At 43.4% G+C, this 21,475-nt stretch overlaps 1 protein-coding gene across 1 annotated transcript in view; it reads left to right on the top strand.

The window, feature by feature from the left end:
* The window catches only part of SFMBT2 (Scm like with four mbt domains 2), a 112,418-nt gene extending 95,540 nt beyond the window's left edge, over positions 1 to 16,878 (top strand). The window contains 5 exon segments of the mRNA XM_040546600.1: positions 7,349 to 7,524; positions 9,091 to 9,263; positions 11,049 to 11,297; positions 12,325 to 12,453; positions 14,428 to 16,878. Of these exon segments, the coding sequence (XP_040402534.1) occupies positions 7,349 to 7,524; positions 9,091 to 9,263; positions 11,049 to 11,297; positions 12,325 to 12,453; positions 14,428 to 14,568 (868 nt within the window). The 3' untranslated portion in view covers positions 14,569 to 16,878.
* Positions 16,879 to 21,475: the final 4,597 nt, after the last annotated feature.

Raw genomic sequence — 21,475 nt, 5'->3', positions numbered from 1 at the left:
AAGGTGCTGCAATAAGCTTGGCTATTATTGATTTCATTCAATTCCTGGCTTTCTAAATGTAGCAGTATTGCTGCTTTTAATATAGAGCCTGTCACTCTAATACAGAAGAACCTGGCAAGAATCAATGGCACAAAAAAGTGTAAACAATATTGCAGGGATATGTTTTTAAATAGGAAGGTGGTTAGGACAAAATAGTAGCAGATGTGGGATTCAGATTATGTTTTAATGCCTTTCTAGAATAAATTCTATCTAAATCTAAACAATATTTAAGAAATCTTGGGATCTAAAAAAACCTCTGTTTTCCTTTCCAACTTTAAAATGTACCATTTATGTCTTCTTTATATATGGGCACTGTACGTAGTATGTATCTCAAGAGCCATTATTCCTCTAAAAGAGGAGAGAATCACCAATACTCTCTCCAGATCCCTCCCAAAAAGCAATTCTTCCCATTTTAAGACAAAGGTCAACAAATAGTTCTTTGTAGATAGCTCTCTCTTTTTGACCAGCTTGATAGCTGTGACTTTTTGAGTACTGACATTAAATGCAGTGAATTTCACCCTTTATGCTGAACTCTGTTACTCCTTTTCAAATAAAAGCAGTTTTCTTTTGGTTATTTACAATGATTTGCTGTCAAATATGGAATTATTGATTGCTGTTGTATTTGATCTTTGGCCATGCAGATACTGCAGAAAGCTCTTGTGTGCTCTGATTGAGGGAGAGAATTGAGAACCTTTTATTCCGCACAATCAGAAACTGGAAAGGAGGATTGCAATTAGCATTGAGAAGCTACTATAAAATCCTATTTTAATTTGCTTCTCTCACCCATGTGGAAAGTCATGCTTTTGTGTTCATCAAATGAAATTTTGTGGATGGGAATCCAAAAGTCATCCTTGTGCATGCAGATTTTCGTTAAAAATAAAACCAGGTCATGGGCGATGACTTCATTGATTCCGGGCTCCCACACCTTGTACTAGCAAACAACAGATAATGCACTCCAAAAAGTACTTAGCAGTTGTGAAATCAAGTTGTAATGCTCCATTTTTATGTTTGATACTGCAAAGACTCAAGCTTGTGGGCAATTTTCCTATTAGCAGTGTTCAAAATAGAAACTTGTTGGGATTTTTCATTTGAGTGTGAGTATCTATGTGGTGCAAAAGCAGTAGTATGTACTTCTTAAGGCTGCTGCAATCCTTATTACACTTACCCTCCCTCACTGTTACCTGATGTGCTAGTTGTACTGTAAGGACCACCTCCATCTCCTCTACTTTCCTCCGTGGCACTTCCACCCATTTGTTTCTGTGTCTTTTTCCTTCTCCTACATATTTAGCAGGGCAGCCAGCCTGCTGGGATATATCTTCTACCTGTATAGCCTGCCAGATAAAAGTGTGCCAAGGTTTTATATTCAATGTTGGCCAGTCACAGGCTGTGTGCTCCTGTATGATGGCTACCCTAGGAGGCGGCAATCTCAGCTCTTCAACAAGTCAAACAGCATCTTTCAACTTTATCAAGCCACAGGGTGGATCTTTACAGTCTCAGAGCTGGGACAGCAAGTCTTGGAGTGACTTCTAAGCATAGAAATATATTCTCATTCAGTATGGCGTTGTCCTCTGGCTCCTTAGGAGGCAGAGCTAATGGTGCTGGAGAGAACCACATGCCTGCAGCTGTCTGGTTTCTGGGGCTGGAGCACAGAGTGGTGCTGACGGGTCGTACCAGCTTGCCTGCAGGTACCTTGAGTACTTCTTGGTGTGTAACAAAGGGTAGACGTGCCCTATCTGACTACCCCAGGATTTTTTTTTCCCTTCCTGGGTTTACTTGAGCTGTTTCATCAAGCCTACTGGGGTTTTAATTACATCTGCTTGTGCAGAAACAGAAAAGGAAACACACTTATGAAATCAGCTGCCCTGAGACGTGCAAACAGCACATGCCATGCTACATCAGGTATGACAGTCTGTTGTGCTCCGGAATCTTAAACAGAGACCTGTAACAAGCAAACGGCTGTCTACATCGAGTTCCAGCTATGCCAGCTCCCAGTGGTGTCTTGCTGCTAATGATGACAGCTCCGCAGCCAGCTGGAGCGCCAGCGCTGTAATGTGACATGTCATGTCACCGCCTTCCTTCTGATGCGAACTGACAACTCCTTAGATCTCGACAATGTTGTTGTTTGTTTGCGGCGATGGTTGTGGTAGGGTAGAGCAAAGGGGAGGGAGGAAGATGGTGAGAAGACAGCGTTGTTTTTTTTCCCACTGGCCCAAATGCCAAATCATTCACTGCCACAAATGCATTAGCCCAGTCTTAGGGCAACCTGCATTTAGTTTATGCTGCTGTCAAGAGTGACCAGTGCAGAATCAATTACGCTAGCCTTGCAAAGAAGTTAAACAATTTAGATTGTCCAAAGAGATGTGTCTGCAATGTCTGATGGCATTCGCTTCCCATCAGCACTGCTGGCTCTCTGTGAAAATAGTCAAACCTGATTTATTGGTGATGATGAGTTAGAAATGTCAGGCCCAATCCCCTGAATTCCTATGAGGAATAGACAAAGCTGTGGGCATTCAGCCCTCCTGTTTTTGATGCTTTAATTTCAGTGCCTACATCCAGATTTGGCTTCCCAATCTTATATACAAAGGCTTTCATTTCTAACAGCTGTAAGCGGGGTTGATTGGGCTTACCCATTTTTACAGGACTTTGTAAATAAACAGTACCACTGTGTGCAGAGCATTATCTGGTGTCTTGTTTGAAGCCTAGTTAATCAAAATATGAAAGACGCGTATTCCTGGACTGCTTGTCAAATGAAGTTCTGAGACTTGCAAATCCAGTAGCTGAATTCTAGGAATATTAACCCCAAATCACAGTCTTTTCGCTGTGGCTGCTTTACAAGACTTCCTTTCATTTTCAATAGATTGTGTTGACGAGTTTGATGTCTTCTTTGGCTTGCTTTTGCCTCAACAGCTGGCAAGGGTTGCTCTCAGGCCTCCCAGGTTCCTAGCCCTGTTTGAGGGAGTGAAGCATTACCCGTGGTTGATGGAAGAGAACCTAGAGATGAGATAAGCAAACTGGATGTATGCAAGTGCACGCAACCAGATGGGATGCATCCAGCTCTGCTTGAGGGAACAAGCTAATGTCATTGCAAGGCCACTCTCTGTCATATTTGAAAGTTCACTTGATCAAGACAAACATCAGATTGCACCTCAAAAAGGACAAGAAGGAGAATCCAAGTAACTACAGGCTGGTCAGCATAACCTCAGTCTCTGGAAAGGTTATTAGGCAAAGCCTCCTGAAGGCTATTTCCAAGAACATGCAGGACCAGAAGGTGGCTGGGAGGAGTGAGCACGGACTTAAAAAGGACAAATTCTGCCTGATGTGATGAGATGACTGCTTTGGTGGTTGGAGGAAAACCAGTGGAAGTTATTTGTGTTGATTTTAACAAGGCTTTCGTCACAGTCTCCCATAATATCTTTAGAGCCAAGCTGTGGAGTGGTGGCAAGTCCAGGTGGCAAGCAGTTATTAAGGGTGGTCCTCAAATGTCAGTACAAATCTACGATGTGATTTGTCTTCTGCATCAGCTCTGCCACCTAATTTTTGAGGCACTGCAAGGGTGAATTAGTGTAATTACCACTGTAAACTACCATGGTTTTGTTGATTTTACCCAGATTAGGCGTATTTGCAGAATCCTTGGTATTCAGGACAGACTGAGTAGCTTTAAAGGTGTCAAGGTTTTGATGAAAACTTTAGGGTTTTTATTTATTTATTTTTTTATTGGCATTTGCAATGATCCATACAGGCAGGGTTTGAATCAAACAATGAAGTGGATGTTAGACAGTTTGTGCTGCTGGACTGGTAAGTTGCTTCTGGTAGAGCCAATGCAGAGAGACTTTGGCTGTCTGCTGTTGGTGGCTGGTGTTTGCAGGAGATTTCATATGTTTGGTGGACTTTGAGCTTGGAAAAGAAATTGGAAATTTCTTGCAGAAGAACAGATAGGAATTTTTGATCCTCTGAAAGGAGATGGAGGCTTTTAGACACGGAGTTATTCAAAATAGTCTCAAAGGTTGTCAGAACTGTTAGCTATATCCTTGTGATGAAACCTTTGAAAATGAGGGTAATCTCAAAGCTCTTGCTGTTTGATGTATCTTCATCACAAGCCTTTTCACATCATTGCACAATGGACCCCAGCTGGAGCTCCTAGAAGACATTTTATTCTTATGAATGTCTGGTTCCAAAAGAAGAATAAGTATGATACTGCCAGCAAAGTGCTATTAGCTCAATATTGTTGCTCATGAATCAGCAAAGATCCTGAGTGTATTTTTCCTGGAAATTGTTTCAGCCAGAAGGGTTTCTCCAAATTTTGGGATCTGAGGGCATAAAGAAAGGGAGAGTAAAGTAAAATTTCTTCAGCTCGAGCTGAAAAATCATTTTTAAAATAACAGTGATTTCCAAGCAAACTAAAAATATTAAGCTTGACACAGCTGTTTTCTGTCTACAGTGCTGCCATGCTGTGCATGCAGGTTACTTACTGCTTAAAAGTAGTTAAGTTGATAGGAGTCCTTGTATGAAAGCATCAATAGGAATATCAGTAGTAGGTAATTTTTTGAATGATGCTAATGGAAAAGGTTTTTCTGATTATACCCAAAGGAGTTCTTTCGCATGGCTGTCCTAGACAAGCTCAAATTACATTTGGTGGTGTTTGCGTTAGAAATCTGTAGTGTGAGAAATATGGAAAATATTAGTAGAACCTGGTTTATAGTTGAAGGAGGTGCTGCCAAGGCCAAAATAATGTAAAAAATAATACTGCGGCCAGTATTAACACGTTGGGTTGTTGAGACTGATTGGTGCACTCGTGTTGATCTACATTTTGCCATCCGGTCTGTTAATTGCTATGTGTGTTGCATTCAGACCAAACTGTGAAATCAGTCAGTTGTTCGTTTTCCTAGTTTCATCTTTTTCTTTCACCAGGCACTTTACGATGTACAATGGGTCCTTTCTGGGTAGCCAAACACAATAGGAAGTATGCAGTTAGAAGTCAGCCATCCTTGAATAATACCCATCAGGCAGTTTTCTTAGCTTGTAAGAAAGAAGATCAAGAGGCAATTTGATTACAGTGCTTTTGCAGGGAAACAAAACCAGATGCAGTCTTTTCATTCTCGTGGTGAAAGTCAGAACAAGGACAAATAAATGTAAGTTAAATCCGTACATATCCATAAATAAAACGAGTCATAGATTTATAGATACAGGTTCTCCTGCTGCCAGGTTTCTTCCAGCATGAAGACCTTAAAGGGGAGGCTGGTGCTTTTCTGGAAGTGGTGCTTTAGTCCAAGCAAAGTTGTTGGGGTTCAGGTGAAGGTAGCACAATGAAATTCTGCAGCCTGTCACAGATTTACTGACCTAACGATCTAGGCCGTCATTAAACTTAATGGCTTCTGGAGAAGTAATAAGGGCAGGAGTCTTTTCAAACACATTGAAAAGAAATATAAAACATTTATAAGTAGATATATTTTAATGCCTGTAGAATTTGTTCTTTTCATATTAAGTTTTGCCAAACCCCTTTTAGCCAACCAGCCTGCACAGCTATTTCATAGGGGAGCTGGGATAACAGTGCTCTCCGTCTGGAAGAAGCACTTTTTCCAGTTTATATCATATGTCTGCCAAGGTCTGTCAGGGTGCACAAAGGGTTGGCTAATTAAATAAGGAGAGTGAATGGCTCCAGGACTGTCTCCATAACCTGGGGTCATTTTGGGGCACCAAATAGGGTGTCAGAGCCTCTGGTACCTTGCAGAGATGCTCCTATAGGTTCTGAAAGAGCTTTGGGTTGAGGTGATAGTTTGAATCAAGTCTTTTGTGACATGAGAATGGTTGGATTGGGCTGTTCTCAGACCTGAGTTTCATTTGGGTACCCTCTCTACAGCACTTCACATACCATGAGATTAAACCCTCTTCCCATATCTCAGTGTTTCCAGAAAGAGCTTTTGGGTGGTAGAGCAGAAAGAGTTGGTTTCTTGGTTGTTTTGTGCAATTCAGTAAAATCTTCAGAGGGAGGGAATTGAGTCCAGGTGCATGCTGTGTATTTTAACTCTCCAGCCACGTCTCCTTTGTTTCTCTTCCTCTTCCTCTTCCATATCTGACTGTCAGGAGCTGCCTCCCTGCTAGTGACGTGTGGGTTGTAATGTACTCACAAATGCTTTGTCTCATTTTTCCTGATGACTCTATCTTCGTCTTTGCTTCCAGTCCAGTAATCTCTCTCTTTCACTGTCTCTCCCTCCCTTTCTTTTGTGTGTCACTTTTCTCTCCTCTAAAGCACATTTATAATGCCTTAGCACCGGGCACTTGCATGATTGTCTCTTGTGTTGCATTCCTCAGGATGTGTAAGAGATGTTTTAAAAACCTTATCTCACTGTTTACAATAGCTTGGTGCTGCTGTTTAATAAATTATGGGGATAATTGGTTTTTCAGAGTTCACATCTACAATGTATTATAGCACGGATGTAACCGTATCTTTCTTTCACTTATCGCTCAGAAACAGTTCATATAAAACACTGAAATAAATGTTTTAGTAGCACATGGTTAACAAATTTAAGACAAACCTTTCATTGCGGATTTCTGCTCTAAGCATTCCCTGTAGGAATTGCTGTTTTTAGGGCCTGTTCCTGGAACCCTGTTAAACCACTCCAGATGAGTTCCTGATGAGTTCCTCGGGCTTTGGACTGCCCAGATCTCATAGCAGTGAAGTCATCTAGTCTCCATATGGCAGACAATCGAGGTTCACCCAAATACTTCTACAATGCAAGTGACCTTAGCTTGCATGATCAAACTGTGGGCATGTTGTGAGCTGGCACATGATGTGGGAGCTGCCTCAGGAAAGATGGCAGTGGAGGAGACCAAAGGTGTAGTGAGGGTTTCACAGCCCATCACCAGTACAGGGTGGTAACCAGAAAGTTCTGCAAGTCATATAAGCTTCTCATCACAGGTCAATATATAAGAAGAGACTACACCCTTCTCCCCCAAACTTTGTGTCAGGTCATAGTATTAGTGTACTATCCTGCATAATATCTGCACCAAGTCTGTTGGAAGCTTATTCTGACTTTTGCTGTATCTCTAGGTATATCCAGTTTGCACTTGTATGCCTCCCCAAACCAAACCGTGACACAGCTCAGCTTCCAGGATCATTTCACCCAACCTTTCCTTCAAGTCTGCCTGAAATGGAGTCAGTTAACCAAGCAGACCTTTTATTCCTGCCCTCCCAAGAGACACATGCTCCCAAAACCCATTAAGGACTATGTCTCCCTAAGAGAGGGCAGCATCTGGTCTGTAGCATCAAAGCTTGATTGGTAACACGGGGTCGTCTTGAACTCTTTTCTAGATACAGAGGGAAGACGTACAGGGCGACTGTTAAGATTGTGCGAACGTCGGATCAGGTGGCGGATTTCTGCAGAAGAGTCTGTGCAAAGTTGGAGTGCTGCCCCAATTTGTTCAGCCCTGTGCTGGTGGCTGAAGTCTGCCCGGAGAACTGTTCCATTCATACTAAAACCAAGTACAGTGAGTATTGGCTGCAGGACTTGTTGCTAGCTAGGTATCAGAGCAGTGGGATACTGTGTGAGCTAGTTATGGAGAACATGAGTTGGGTAATACATAAATATTGAGTAGGATTCATCTCATGTAGGTTGAGCAGTTATTTAATCCTGGCTGGGTCACTATGAGCTCCCTTAGTATTCTGTACAGAGAAACAGGCATTGCCAGAAAACAGTCCATCTCACTCCATCCTAATATATCTCTTGGAAACTCACTGTTCTTTGGAAGTATTGACTTTCCTTTGTATGCAAAGTTAATTTAAGGAGCACATAAAAGGAGCCTGCAGTGGCCAGAGTAGATTTAAACCTCTGCATCTGAGACAACCTTCATTAGCTTAGGTGAATCGTGTCCTCCTGCTTAACAAAGAGTTTCCAGCATAATCACCAGCATGGGCCAGTATTGCAGTGCTGAGGTGCTGGAAGGAGTTTGGTAGCATTGACCTTCTCTGTTCAAGGTGTTTAACATTTGAACTTGTTCCTGCCTATTCAGGAAGGCTGAAGTTAAGTGTGTATTCAGCACTTTTTGTTGTTGGTGTTACTGTTATTACTGGTCGGTGTTACTGATTTAACTGGGTCTTAAACAGGTCAGGAAAGTGGAAGCGGGTCCTTCTATCACAGAAGTTGCAACGAACCAATATGATTGATTTGAACTGATTTGCTTCTGTTTGGTGCCAGGGTTGAAGAAGAAACAGGCTCAGAGAGATTCGTATCACTGAATATGGGTTTCTATAGAATTTTACACCTGATAGACTCCTAGCTCCCATTGGTAGTGAATGGAGAGCTGGAGGGGTACAGCTGGGGGATCTACAGCTGTGATTATCTTATCCTAGAGCTGGTGTTTGTATTTGGCCAGATGAATGGTGCCCTAAACTGATTTTATGAAGAGCTTGGTGCAGTTCCAAACTTTGACATGGGTGCCAAGTAGCATTTTAGATGTCCCAGGACACTCTGCTTGTCAGCCCCAGAGGATGATGTAGAACATGTCAAAAAGCAGATTGAACAAAGCCCCTAATGTAAAGCCAGGATGCTTTCACGTCCTTAATTTCAGTTTGGGCCAAGAAATACTCAGTTAGAAAACAGAAACAAAACACATTCCTTTGTGCATTGAACCAACATACATAATTCAGGATAGCTAGCCCTCTCTACTCTCTACTGAAACTATTAGCAACTGAAAATGTGTCTAAGGCTGTTAACTCATGCAGAAGGGCATTAGATCAAGTATGAAACATGTTGGCTTATCACTTAAAATTACTGCTCAGCTTAGTGGAAACTTTCTCTAAGTACATAGTGTGGGGTTAAATTCTGAACTCATCACCAATAAAAGTGTATACATAAAAGCTGTAACATTTTGTGCTAGTCCACAATGACATCTTATGTTTACACTGGATTTTTTTTTCCAAATCAAGGCATTTTAAAGCTCCTCGTAAAAGTGCACCTAGGGTGTAACACTGAATCAGTAGCAAAAAGCGAGCTGAAGTTCCCGTCTCTTCGTGGTTTAAAGTTTTCAATTAGAATTTTACTTTCGTTTCTCCAGCTTATTATTATGGGAAGAGGAAAAAAATCATTAAGCCACCAATTGGGGAAAATAACAACATGAAAAGTGGTCATGTCAAGCCAGCCAGACGCAGAAAAAGGCGGAAATCCATCTTCGTGCAGAAGAAAAGGAGGTCATCAGCTGTTGATGTGAATGCTGCAGGCTCTGGAGAGGTACGCATTGCACTGGGATAAATCAGCAATTTCCCTCATCGCTTCCCTCCCCCCCCCACACATCTGCATCTCATTTTTGAGGGACTTATCAACAACCTCCCCCCACTTCTGTCTCCCATTTTGAATCCCTCCTTACCACTCTGTGCTTCTAAGATTGGACTGGTTGTACAGGGACACTTAGAGGATTTCTGCCCTTGCCCGTTCTGGAATTAGCAGATACAGTTTTTGTTTCCACCTTTGCAATGCTCACTAGCTAATGTGCTGTCTGATACAGTATCTTTGTTTTCTTTCACTTCCTTATAACCCTGTAGGCAAACAGATGAACCTGTTAGATGCTTTTTGCAGCATCCAGAAGACTGGAGGAGGTCTGTGACCCATGTCTGAGATCTCTAAATATTCTAATAAATAATAACTATTGGGCCAGTGTGGTTTCGAGGGCTTTTAATTCTTCATTAATCATTCATTCAAGCTAACAATAGAAGTGCTGGAAGCCTTAGAAGTCAAGTAAATGGTTTGTGTCCCAAACGTGTGGTATCTGAGGCCTCAGTCCTTTCAGGACGCAATGTGATATGACAGGATCCCAACAGCAATGATTCATGTCCAACTGAAAGCTGGAGCCAACTTGGTGAAATCGCTTTTTTGTGGACCCTTCCTAGGTGGTTTTCCTACGACAGTAATGATAAAGCTCTTGTGTCCTTTCCTTTCTTCAGCTGAGTGCTATCAATTGCTGCTGCTTCATGCAACCCAAAAAAACCCTCATTTGGTTAAATTCCCTCTACTTCAGCTGGAGGGGGGCAATTTCTTATCCACTATCACTCGATTGCTTGCATCTTCATGACTTAGTCCTCATTTAGGTGTGGTTCAGCCTCATTTCCTTAAATTATACTGCTTCAAAGGAATTTAGATTGAAATAAACCCATTTTAAGCTGAAATCAACCATTACCCAAGTTTTTCGGCCTTTCAACCAATATAACTAATTTGGTCTAAATTTTCTCTTTCACTTAAGACCTGTGCATGTGCCTTGGATGCATGATCAGAGCTAGGTTGTCAAAGCAATTTGGGCAATGTAGGTATACATAAAATTCAAAATACACACTTTCCATCAGTTGGAGTATGTCTGCAAGCTCTGTGTGACAAAAATCCCAGGAATCTTCTGGGATCTGCTGGTCTCATTTACCTGGAAATTTGCACTGCATTGTTAATAGTTAGGTTCTGGGCCAAAAGTAGGGAAATCTGAGTGAAGTCCTTTCTACCAGATTTTATGGAAATGCCAGCTAAGCAATGCCTTCCATGCATTGGTACATCCAGATGTTTTTAAAAGGTGACGTTTCCTTCAATTCCAGTGACACCTGTGACAATTAGAAGCAAGGTGAAAGTTTAAAATCAAGCCTATTTCTGATTTTACTTCATCTCAAGCAACCTGTGTTTTGTTTTTTTGCCTCAAATATTTTTTATTTTCCCTTCTCGTGCACATCCGCAGTGCCACAGGGTTTGAGATGCCAGCACAACAGAGGAACATTTCGTGCCAGATGACTTATTACTATTGCCCTTTTGTTAGAAACAAATAAAAAAAACTTGTTCACTGGGTATTTTTTACATTTTGTAACAAATCTAAATTAAGGGTTAATCTACATAGCACTGTAACAAAAATGAGATAATTTGGTTAAAATAAATGTTACCCTGGCCGCCACGGACATGGGTGTACAGTTTGACCCGGTGCCTTTTGAGCTGTTGCTATATTCATCTCCATGGCTGGCTGCCATTTCTCTGATGGTCCTTGTGCAGGAGAGTGAAGATGATGAGCCAGATGTGATGGAGGACGAGACAGGGAGCGAGGAAACGAGCTCCGAGCTACGCGACGACCAGACCGATACCTCCTCCGCCGAGGTGCCCTCCACCAGGCCCCGGCGAGCGGTCACCTTGCGGAGCAGCACCGAGTCGGACAGGCCTCCTCCCACGGAGAGGGCCCGGCGGAGCCGCAAACCCCAGCCCCTCTCCTTCGGTGAGGCAGAGAAGTGCTCGCAAGTCAAGGAAGTGAGTGTGCCTGCAAGCTCCGAATTAACGGCGTGTTTTCCCTAATGCTTTCTGCAGATGACACCAAGTTGGGGGGAAGTGTTGATCTTCCGGAGGGTAGGAAGGCCCTGGATTGATGGGCAGAGGCCAATGGGATGAGGTTCAACATGGCTAAGTGCTGGGTCCCGCACTTTGGCCACAACAACCCCATGCAACGCTACAGGCTTGGGGGAGAGTGGCTGGAAAGCTGTGTAGAGGAACAGGATCTGGGGGTGCTGATTGGTGCTTGCCTGAACATGAGCCAGCAGGTGGCCAAGAAGGCCAACAGCATCCTGGCTTGTATCAGGAATAGTGTAGCCAGCAGGGCCAGGGAGGTGATCGTCCCTCTGTACTCTGCTCTGGTGAGGCCACACCTTGAGTGCTGTGTTCAGTTCTGGGCCCTTCACTACATGAAGGACATCGAGGCCCTGGAGCGTGTCCAGAGCAGGGCTACGAAGCTGGTGAGGGGCCTGGAGCAAAAATCCTGTGAGGAGCGGCTCAGGGAACTGGGGTTGTTTGGTCTGGAGAAGAGGAGGCTCAGGGGAGACCTTATTGCTCTCTACAACTACCTGAAAGGAAGCTGTGGGGAGCTGGGGGTCGGCCTCTTCTCACAGGTAACTAGTGATAGGACCAGAGGGAATGGCCTCAAGTTACCCCAGGGGAGGTTTAGGTTGAAATTAGGAGACATTTCTTCTCAGAAAGAGCAGTCAGGCATTGGAATGGGTTGCCCAGGGAGGTGGTGGAGTCACCGTCCCTGGGGGTGTTCAAGGAAAGGTTGGACGTGGTGCTTAGGGACATGGTTTAGTGGGTGATATTGGTGGCAGGGTGATGGTTGGACCAGGTGATCTTGGAGGTCTTTTCCAACCTTAATGAATCTATGATTCTATGATTCTATAAATTGACCTTCAGTGCCAAGCCTTTCTCATCTGAGGAGGGCATCTCCACTCAGCAGCGGCATGGTTTTCCATACCAGGTAGTTTTCTTTATGAGAGCTTTTGTTTTTTCTTAGGAAATTAAGCATGAAGAGGAAGAGAAGCTTGTCTTGGACAGTAATCCGCTGGAGTGGACTGTGACGGATGTCGTGAGGTTTATTAAACTGACTGACTGTGCACCCCTTGCCAAAATATTTCAGGAGCAGGTAGAGGTCTTCATGTAACTCTTCTCTTTGTGTCTGTGGTGTTTATTCACATAAAAAAAAAAAAGAAAAAAGAGTCTGATGAGGCATGGGTACCCTTGGAAATTCAAGTCAGAGCCTTGTCAGATACTCAGAGAGAAAAATCCTCCAACCTGAGTCCTTGGCAAAATCAGAAAGTTTGGTTCTTTCTTATTTGTGGTTCTATGGTCCATGCCAAGGCCCACAGTGTAGCACAGCACCTTAGAGTATCGACAGATAGTGGTTATATGGTACATATACATCTGTTTCTCTTGGCCACATGGTTGCACCCGTTTTAAAATATCGGCCTGGAAAGCAGAAAACTGCCAATCAAGCACAAAATTGGCTGCATGAATTTTGGCACCAACACCTAGGTGCTCCAAGTATGTAGGCACCAACTTCCCATCTACATCTTTTTGAAGATCTGGCAGTCAGGCAGGCCCTTGGGTGACCTAATTCCAGGAGATGCCAAACATCTCCCATTATGGAGGTAAGTTTACAGGAGTAGAAGCTAATGCCCTTCATCTCAAGTTAGTGTGAACGTGTAAAATTTATATAGAAACAGCCATTCCTTGGCTAATGAGTAACAGCCACTGCTGAAAGTAAAGGGCAGCTCTAGGAAATCATAGTTAGAAAGAAGCAGTGTGGTTAATTAGTCCATAGCTGATGGCACTCAGTGGTATGGCCCACTGCATGTCGAACTATCTCTGATTTTTCACCATGAGTAGCTGTGTACCAGGGTACAGCAGCTTTGACCGGGGGAAACTAAAGTCTGAGTGTAGAGCAAGGCTGAAGCACTCTTGTAGCACGATGCTGTAGTCACTGCACTGCAGCGTGCTCCAACCATTTGTTAATCAGCCTGGAATAACTCCAGGGCTTGAAAGCTAACCCTGTCCCTCCTGTGCAAGAGAATTTTATAGGAACTTTAATCAAACACAGATGACTGGAGCTTTTCCTTTTTATTTGCCATACCATCAAGCCGTAGCATCAGGCTTCAGCATAGGAAGAACCTGAACAACGGGACAGTCCTGATCAAAGCAGTGTTTAAGGTGTCCAAATCCTCCTTGTGTTTAACACTACCTAATCAGGGCTGTCCTGGGGAGTTTATGTTGCCTGGGAGTTACTGTGCTTTTTCTGCACTTACATTCTGATCCTCCCTAGGGGGTAAAAAGCAGTTTTGTAGCCCACTGGTCTGCTTCTCAGTCCATTAAAGAGTAAAGAGGACTTGAGCATGTAATTAAAAGGAGGATCATAAAGCCAACAGAAATCCCTCATAAAATGTCTTTCGTCTGGGGTGCTAGTTCAGAGAGTTTGGAGCATAAGTATGTCTGAGGGAAGGAGGTGACCTCTGGAGGACCCTTCACCACTCCATGGTTTTGTGATATCAGAGGTTGCAAGAGCTCCTGGAGCTCCAAGCCCTCTCTTCTTGGTTGTTCAGCAGCTGATGCAGAACAAGGCAGATCTTGGATAGACCAGGGGACACAGCATGGACTGAGGCAGACGTAAACCTGTGTTAAGCAAATCATGTGCCAAAAGAGAGGAAAGAAGGGTCTGGCTTGGCACTGGGACTGAGTTCAGTTTGTCCTTTCAGCTCCCTGCTGTGTTTCCTGGTGTGTGCTCTGCAGCCTTCTCCTTGCCTCAGTTCCTCAGCCATAGAATGGGACTTATCCAATCTTTCTGGTCCCCTCTTTAGAAGGTGATCCAGCATTTTCACAGCTGGGAGGCTTTTCCCAAATGGTGGGTGAGGTGAGAACCTATGAATACACAACTTCCAAACAAAACATCAGGTACCTCAGAAAAAGGAGATGGGTTGCATCAAAGTGGGAGAAAAGGGCAGAGGACAAAACCGTCTTTAATTTTTGGGGTAAACTTCTCTTCTTGCTTCTCCATATCTGGTTCTGCTTTCTGCCTTCAAGAATCCATAAACAAAACCGTTATCACTGTGCTTTTCCTCCCCAGGACATCGATGGCCAAGCCCTCCTGTTGCTGACACTGCCCACGGTGCAAGAATGCATGGAGCTGAAGCTTGGTCCAGCCATCAAACTGTGTCACCAGATTGAGCGAGTAAAAGTTGCTTTCTATGCACAATATGCCAACTGACTGCACTTCTCCATTTCTTTCTATTCCCCTTCTTGTTCCCTCTCTTTTTTAACATTGTGACTTGTTCAAGTTTTTCATCCCCTCCCTCTTTTCTTTTCCAAAAATACACGGAATTGGAAGCTCTGGGAATTAATCTATGGGGGAAAAAATAACACAACGAAAAACTAGCAACAAATTGAACTAATTTTTCAGTACTTGTAGTAAAGCACACTGAAAGATTGCTGGCATCTCTCCTCGTGAGCCTCGCCAACCCATTACGCTGTGGTGCCAGGCCAGCTTTGATCAGACAGTTTGTCATTCTTTAAAGCAAAGCTACGGATGGCGGACACATTCCCAAGGAGAATGGTTGGACATTTTCGGCTGATGATGGTTTGTGTAGGTCAATTTCGGGACATGAACAATCCTTTTAGCCAACTCTGACACACTTCTTTCATATTGAAATGGAAGTGAACATCTGTAACATGACCTGGGCTTTACTTCAAATTGATCTTAGTGATCAGTGGGCTTTTTTTGACCCCCCCTCTCCAGTCATACGAAAGGATGAAGTGTTATACCAGTCGTATGCTACTTGTTATACCGGAGTGATTTATAAAGGAGGACTCAACCCATGGTCTCTGTATGTTATCAGACAAAGCTGCAGTGAATTGACAGGGCTGCACCAAGACCTAAGGCACAGTAATGCTTTCTGAGCCATGCTGGCTGTGTACAAGAAGCTGAATGTCTCAGTGATGGGATCTGTACAGTATTGCATTCTTGTAAAGGACCATGCATGATATCCTTCATAGTCAAGCCCATCCAGTTAAATTCAAGTCACTTCAAAGGCCTGGTTTTGGAGTCCATGGCATTAAAAAAAAAAAAAAAAAGGTGTTCAGATTTATTGGTGAGACTGTTGAGAAAGTGCTGATTTCACTTTGCACCTTCATGAATCTAGTTGATAGGTGGGAATAAAAATCATCAATGTTTTCAGGCTGCAGTGTTTTCAGGTAAAACACCAGCTGAGGATCCAGCCCATTGCACCCTCTGTCACCAGTCTGTAGACAGCCTCCAAATTGTCCCAATGGCACCCTGGCCAGTGAAACTGGGGGCTTGCTTTGTGCCAGGTAGGGTGAGCAACAGAGAGGGTTTGCCTTAGTTGTATATATATAGGATAAGTATTTTCCATTTACCTTACAGGGATATATGACCCTCTGAGTCCCACATGTTGAGCCTGATTTTTCTGTAACTCAGAAGAGGTCAGTGACATCACATTGGCATAAAATTCTCACAAAAGCAAGAACCAAACTAATTCTTCAGACCAAGTCTGAATTTTGATCTGACTTTAAGGTGCAATAGAATTGAATCCATCCATCAGAAGGCGAATTGGATGGTTTGTCCTGAGTTTTAGCCTGATTTCGTAGGAAACCACTGATTTCAGTAGTCTTTTATTCACAAATCATGAACAGACCATAGTTCCCTGGCCTCAGTGTACTCACCCTTGAAATTTAACACAGTGATACTACAACGCTGTAATGCCAGAGCCACCTTGCTGTAATGCCAGAGCCACTTTGCCAAGACCTCTTCAAAAAGAAATGCCATTTCTAACCCTAAATCTGAAATCAGTGTTTACAGCCCCCACCTCCAGCAGTTACCATATGTTGACAACAAACTTGGATCAGAAAATCCTGCGGACCACAGTGTGCTCAGATAAACCTCCTGGCCAACACCAGGCTGTCACTGCTGCTTTCTCCTTCATCAATTATCACCTTAGATTCTTTGGATTAAAGGTGGAAAGCCTCAGAAATAAACATTCTGGACTACATCCAAATCTGCTCTGGAGCATGTGTTAGGCAAGAAGTGTTGACTCTTTTGCCATGCATCACTGGAGACTTTCAAGTCTGTCTTTCAGGGATTTTCCTGATTTGCCACTGAGGAATGTGATGGGTGCAACCACTGCAGGCTGGGCCAGACCCTGCCAGCTCCTGGGACTTCACCGAAGATCTTCTTACATGGGAGATCAGGAGGACTGGACCTGCTGTCAGCTGTTGTCTTGTACTGAAGATCTTGTTGTTCAAGTTTTAACCAAATGAAGGGAAAAGAAGTAGTCACCTCTGTGCCAAATGGTTTTCTTTTGTTTCTCAGAAATCCAGGAATAGGATTCTGGACTGTTGCAGACATTCAAAAACTTGGCTTTAGACTGGATTTCATACTACTTTGGATTCATCTAACTATCCTACTACTTTGGATTCCTCTAAAGATCCCCTAAAAACATCACACCTCATTTCATCTCTGAAAAGAAAGGGATTCTACCCAGCAAAAAGAGAGCAGAGCTGGGAAAAAACAAACAAACAAACACAGTGTGCTTCTCCCAGCTCCACCTTGCTTCAGCCCGCTCCCTCCCACAGCTAGTGCAACATCTGCCAGCAGGGGATAGCTCCCAAAAGACTGCTGTCAGAAGAACAAGTGTACGAGGTACATTTCAAGGAAGGGAAGGAGAATGACTGTTCACTAAGCAGCATCCTAGCACTGATCCTTTGCTTACCACGTCCACCTTCTTCTGAGCATCCTTTGCTGCTCTGATGTTCCTTGGAGTTTCTGGCCACTGGGATTTGTCAGAGACATGTAATACTTGCTGGGATACATTGAAAAAACATTCAGTGCTTTCTCCGTCAACCCTGTAACTGTAGATATTAATTCCTATGGCAGCTAACTACTCGTGGAGGCTTGGTCAGGGAGCAGACAGCCACAGACTCTGAGAACAACCAGCCCTGGTGTTGGCCAAGCTGGGGATGGGTGGAGCATTGAGCCCACCACATGGGAGTCTTTACTGATTGTTCAGGGAAGTCAAATCATATTTAAAACTCACCTATTAAACAAACAGACAAAAAAGAGTTTAATTTTAGCTCGCACTGGCTCTTTTATTTCCTCAGGTTTCTCTCTCCTTACCATTTGTCTTTCAATTTAATGTTCTCCAGTGTCCTCTCATTTAGCTCTGTCTATCCTTTTGGAGAAGATGATAACCTGAAATTAGCCTAAAATTACCTTGCATCAAATGGGTGGTGAACGGTTTATTATTATTATTATTATTATTTAGTCTACAGGATGGAAAGAAAAAGAAGATTGGGCTACTGTTGTCTGCTGCAGTGATTGCCTTCCAAAGAAGCTGGAGCTGAACCTCTTAGACAATTTCTTAAACTAGAGGGGTAAATGGGCTTGGCATACTTTAATTGGGCAGTATACTCAGATTGTCACTTGAAACTCTAATCTCTGAAGAGATCAGAGAGAACTACTTACTCTTGCCTGTGCTTCAATTCCTGAAAACTAGCAAGGCTTTGGAGTAATTTACTTCAAAAAAAGATGTTTGAAACCCATTCTTCTTAGGGTAAAATAGCGCTTCTACTTGCTGTGTAGAAGCTATGTAGAAGTATAAACCACTGGAAGGGTTTTTTTTTTTTGTTTTGGTCCTGCGTGGGTTCTGGGTCAAATGCAGAGCTGGTGCAAATTCATAGATACACCAGTAACATTGGTGAAACCATGTCTTCTCCCACCCTGTTCTGAATTTGGTACCCAGAGCAGAAGTTTATTGTGTTAGCAGTTTAAAAAGGCCACCACTGTAAAATGCTGAATTCATGATTATCCATGACCATTACCAAGTGCTGAGGAGCAACCCTGCAGTTGCTTTTGGGCTGTTGGATGCTGAACTTCAGCACGTGCACACAGACTGCTTTTCTCCCATAGGAAGGGTGTGCAGGCACCTGTTGTTGGCCTCTTTTCAGATACATAGGACTGAGGATGGACATTTTTAGAGCTTTGTGCTCTGGAGCGCAAGTAAGGGATTGTGGAGCTGCATGGTACCTGTCCATCTCCATCTGGCTTCTTTTCAGCTTGAGCTGAATCAGGTTGAACAAGTCCCTGGGCAGGTCCCTGCTCCCTTCCCAACCCCATCAGCACTTACCTTACAGAATTCAACCAGCTCCTAGTCTTCAGGCCCAAAGCGCTGGTCTCTGACATTGGATTAAAGGGGTAACTTAATGAAAATGCCCTTGATTTCCAGCTGGTTGTCCTGCCTCCTTCCTGCTCCTCTCCAACCGCAAAGAAAAATGTTCTCTTTGGTTCTTCTTCCCTTTCCAAATTAAAAACACAGCTCCCATCCCCACTCCCTGTTCTTTCCTCAGTGCCAAGGTGACCGAACCTTGGCTGTTTCTACCTCTCAGAGGCTTGTTGGCCTCAGCTCTGAGAAGGATTTCAGGGTCTCCAGCTTCACCGTGTTAATCATATGCACTAGCTCTTGAGAGTTTGATCCTGCAGGGTGCAGAAAACCTCCTAGAAATGCTGTGGTAACCACTAAGATCAGGACAAATACTTACACACCCTGTCCTTAGTGAAGCGTCTAGCAGATGCATGTCCTAGCTGAGATGGCCTCATCTACGCTGACAGAGGTATTTGAATGTTGGATAGGATTTACAGAGTTTCTCAGTAAGTTGGATACATAAAGCCCATTAAGATTCCACTCTGGGTAAGCAGCTAATTTGCCTTAAACTGGAACATCACCATTCTTTGGCTTTAACCCGCAGCCTTCTGCAGTCCACAGACGTTGTCTGGAGCAAACGCTGTCTCAGCTCTTTGAAGGCCAACCAGAACCATTGGGCCACCATAATCAATGACTGGTCGCCTGAAAAGCCTGCTCTGGTCTTTTCAGGGCGTAAAATTGATTGTGATGGAGCTGCCATGTAACTGCAATGTTTTAGACACTCGAGGTATTTCAAATGCTTTTTGCTTTTTTGGTGCAGAGTGTCTGGAAAATTGATGCAGCTCAGACAGTTCCTCCAATTTCAAAATTCAAGTGCCAAAACAGAAGAACATGCTGCAACTGAACACCATTGAAACCAGCTTTATTACATGCGGATAAATATAGTCTCAAGGGCTCCATTTTGGTGCTAAGATACGTCATGCTGTATTTTCCATTGCTTTGAATTACAAAGCTGATTCCCTTTTTCAAGAAATAATTTCTGTAATCAGCAACATCTTAAACATTAGGATTTTATATTCTTTCTTTCTTGTGACTACACGTTTCTTTAATTCAGATACACTCAACAAATAAATCCCCTTCCTCCCAGTCATGTGAGTTTTGGAAAACTTTTGTACAGTATATATATATGTACGTATATGTAAAAGCTCTTTAAAAATGTGATTGCATGCAAATTTTTTTCCTTTGATAATACTTTTTGTCGTATCAGCTGACCTATGATTAAGGGAATCTGTTACTCAGGATTTGATCCAGAAGTGACTGAGGTTAGTTAAAGGACCCTCACACATGTGGGCTGTGAGATCAGGTCTTCATGAAATTCTTCCACCTAAAAGTCAAAAAGTGTGGAGTTAATTAAAACAAAATTTAAAATCCTCCTTCTCCCAGCAGGTGGATATTCAGCTGCAATCTGCCAGGCTTAACGAGAGAAGGCTCATGTCCTTAGGTACACATGAACTCCAAAGAAAGGAGCAGAAGCATTTAATGTTCTCATTTATTATTTGGTATGATACTCCGGCAACAAGTGCAAATGATCTTAATGGCTGCATTTAGAATATGAGCCAGTCATCAAAGATGAGAATTTTACAGCCCAGTTGTCCTTTAAATGTCAGCTGTCCTGCAGCAGAAGAGTGGTTTTGCAATGATTTGGTGCCATGCACTGAAATTCTCTTGCTGAGAGAATATGAATATACATGAACTGCACAAAAACATACTGGGTCATAGTTTTAAGTACACATGCCCTTTTTATTATTTTAGTCTTTCATGTGAGTTCTTACCCTGAAAAAGCTTTCATGTTGCTGATTTAAGACTCCCACCTCTGTAACGGTCCATGGCACAACATGCCAGCAGAATACATTTATATCTAGCATGAGTCGGGGAGTATTTGTGGACAAGCAGTTAGTTCAAGTGAGATGCGTGTCCTGCTTAATGCAGCAGGACAATTTCTGTGTGGCAACCTACCCACAAATATTCCTGGCCTCAATACCTTCCAAGGATGGTGGGGAGGGTTTCAGGGAAGAAGAGGAGGGTTAGAGTTCTGGGCTTGAGATATCTTGGATATGGAGAAGGACCTCTCCAGAGAGGGAGGGGCAGTTATGGTCCATCAGCATAATTCCTGAAGGCTTCTCTGTCTTGTTCACAACAAAGATACTTTGAGCACTTGCAGGGGCAAGGTGAGAGGAAGGAGAGAAGCTGGCAATACATGCACAGCTAGTATGCTGGCAGGTTTGTATTTTGTTTTGCTGGTGGAGAGGCAGGGATTTGGCCCAGGTGGTTCTAGGCTCCTTGCTGGGTAGGGAGCAGTAGGGAAGATCGTTCCTTCTTCCTTGTACCTAGCTCCTGGGCATCTCCTGGGTTTGGGGCTAAAGAACCTCCTCTTGCACCTTTCAGACCTCCAAATGAAATGTCAGGGGCTAAAGCTTGGTCTCTCTCCCTTAGAAATAGGTGTTACTGCCCTGAGTTCAGGTTGTTGGTCTGCAAAACTCTCTGTTGTGTGTTACGATGTGACAGGACAAAAATTAGCATTCCCAAGTCACCCAACCTGCTTATTGCTGCTCTAGTGTCACTAGAGATTATGGTCATTATGTCTGCTTATAGCTGTGTGCACTATGTTTCCCAGTGCCCGTTCAGCCAAACCTGGTCAGGAAGTGCCAGCGTGTGCAGTTACTCCAGCAGCCTTCACCTTCAGGGGCCTGCTTGCTAGAAAACACTCCCCTGGTGAATTGTGACCTGATAATTTCATGTACACAGACAGGGATATCAAGTACAACCAAGCATCCGCTGTGGTATGGTCCAAACGAGGTGAAAGACCTCAAGTGCAGACTTTGAAAGGGGTCAAGGCTTCTCATGTGCCAGGGTGAGACAAGGCAAACACTCAGACCCTCCTGGCTGTTATGGAATAACAAA

Source organism: Cygnus olor, chromosome 1 (genome assembly GCF_009769625.2).
Source record: "Cygnus olor isolate bCygOlo1 chromosome 1, bCygOlo1.pri.v2, whole genome shotgun sequence".
NCBI classification, from domain to species: Eukaryota; Metazoa; Chordata; class Aves; order Anseriformes; family Anatidae; genus Cygnus; species Cygnus olor.
This window is presented reverse-complemented; position numbering and strand designations above follow the sequence as displayed.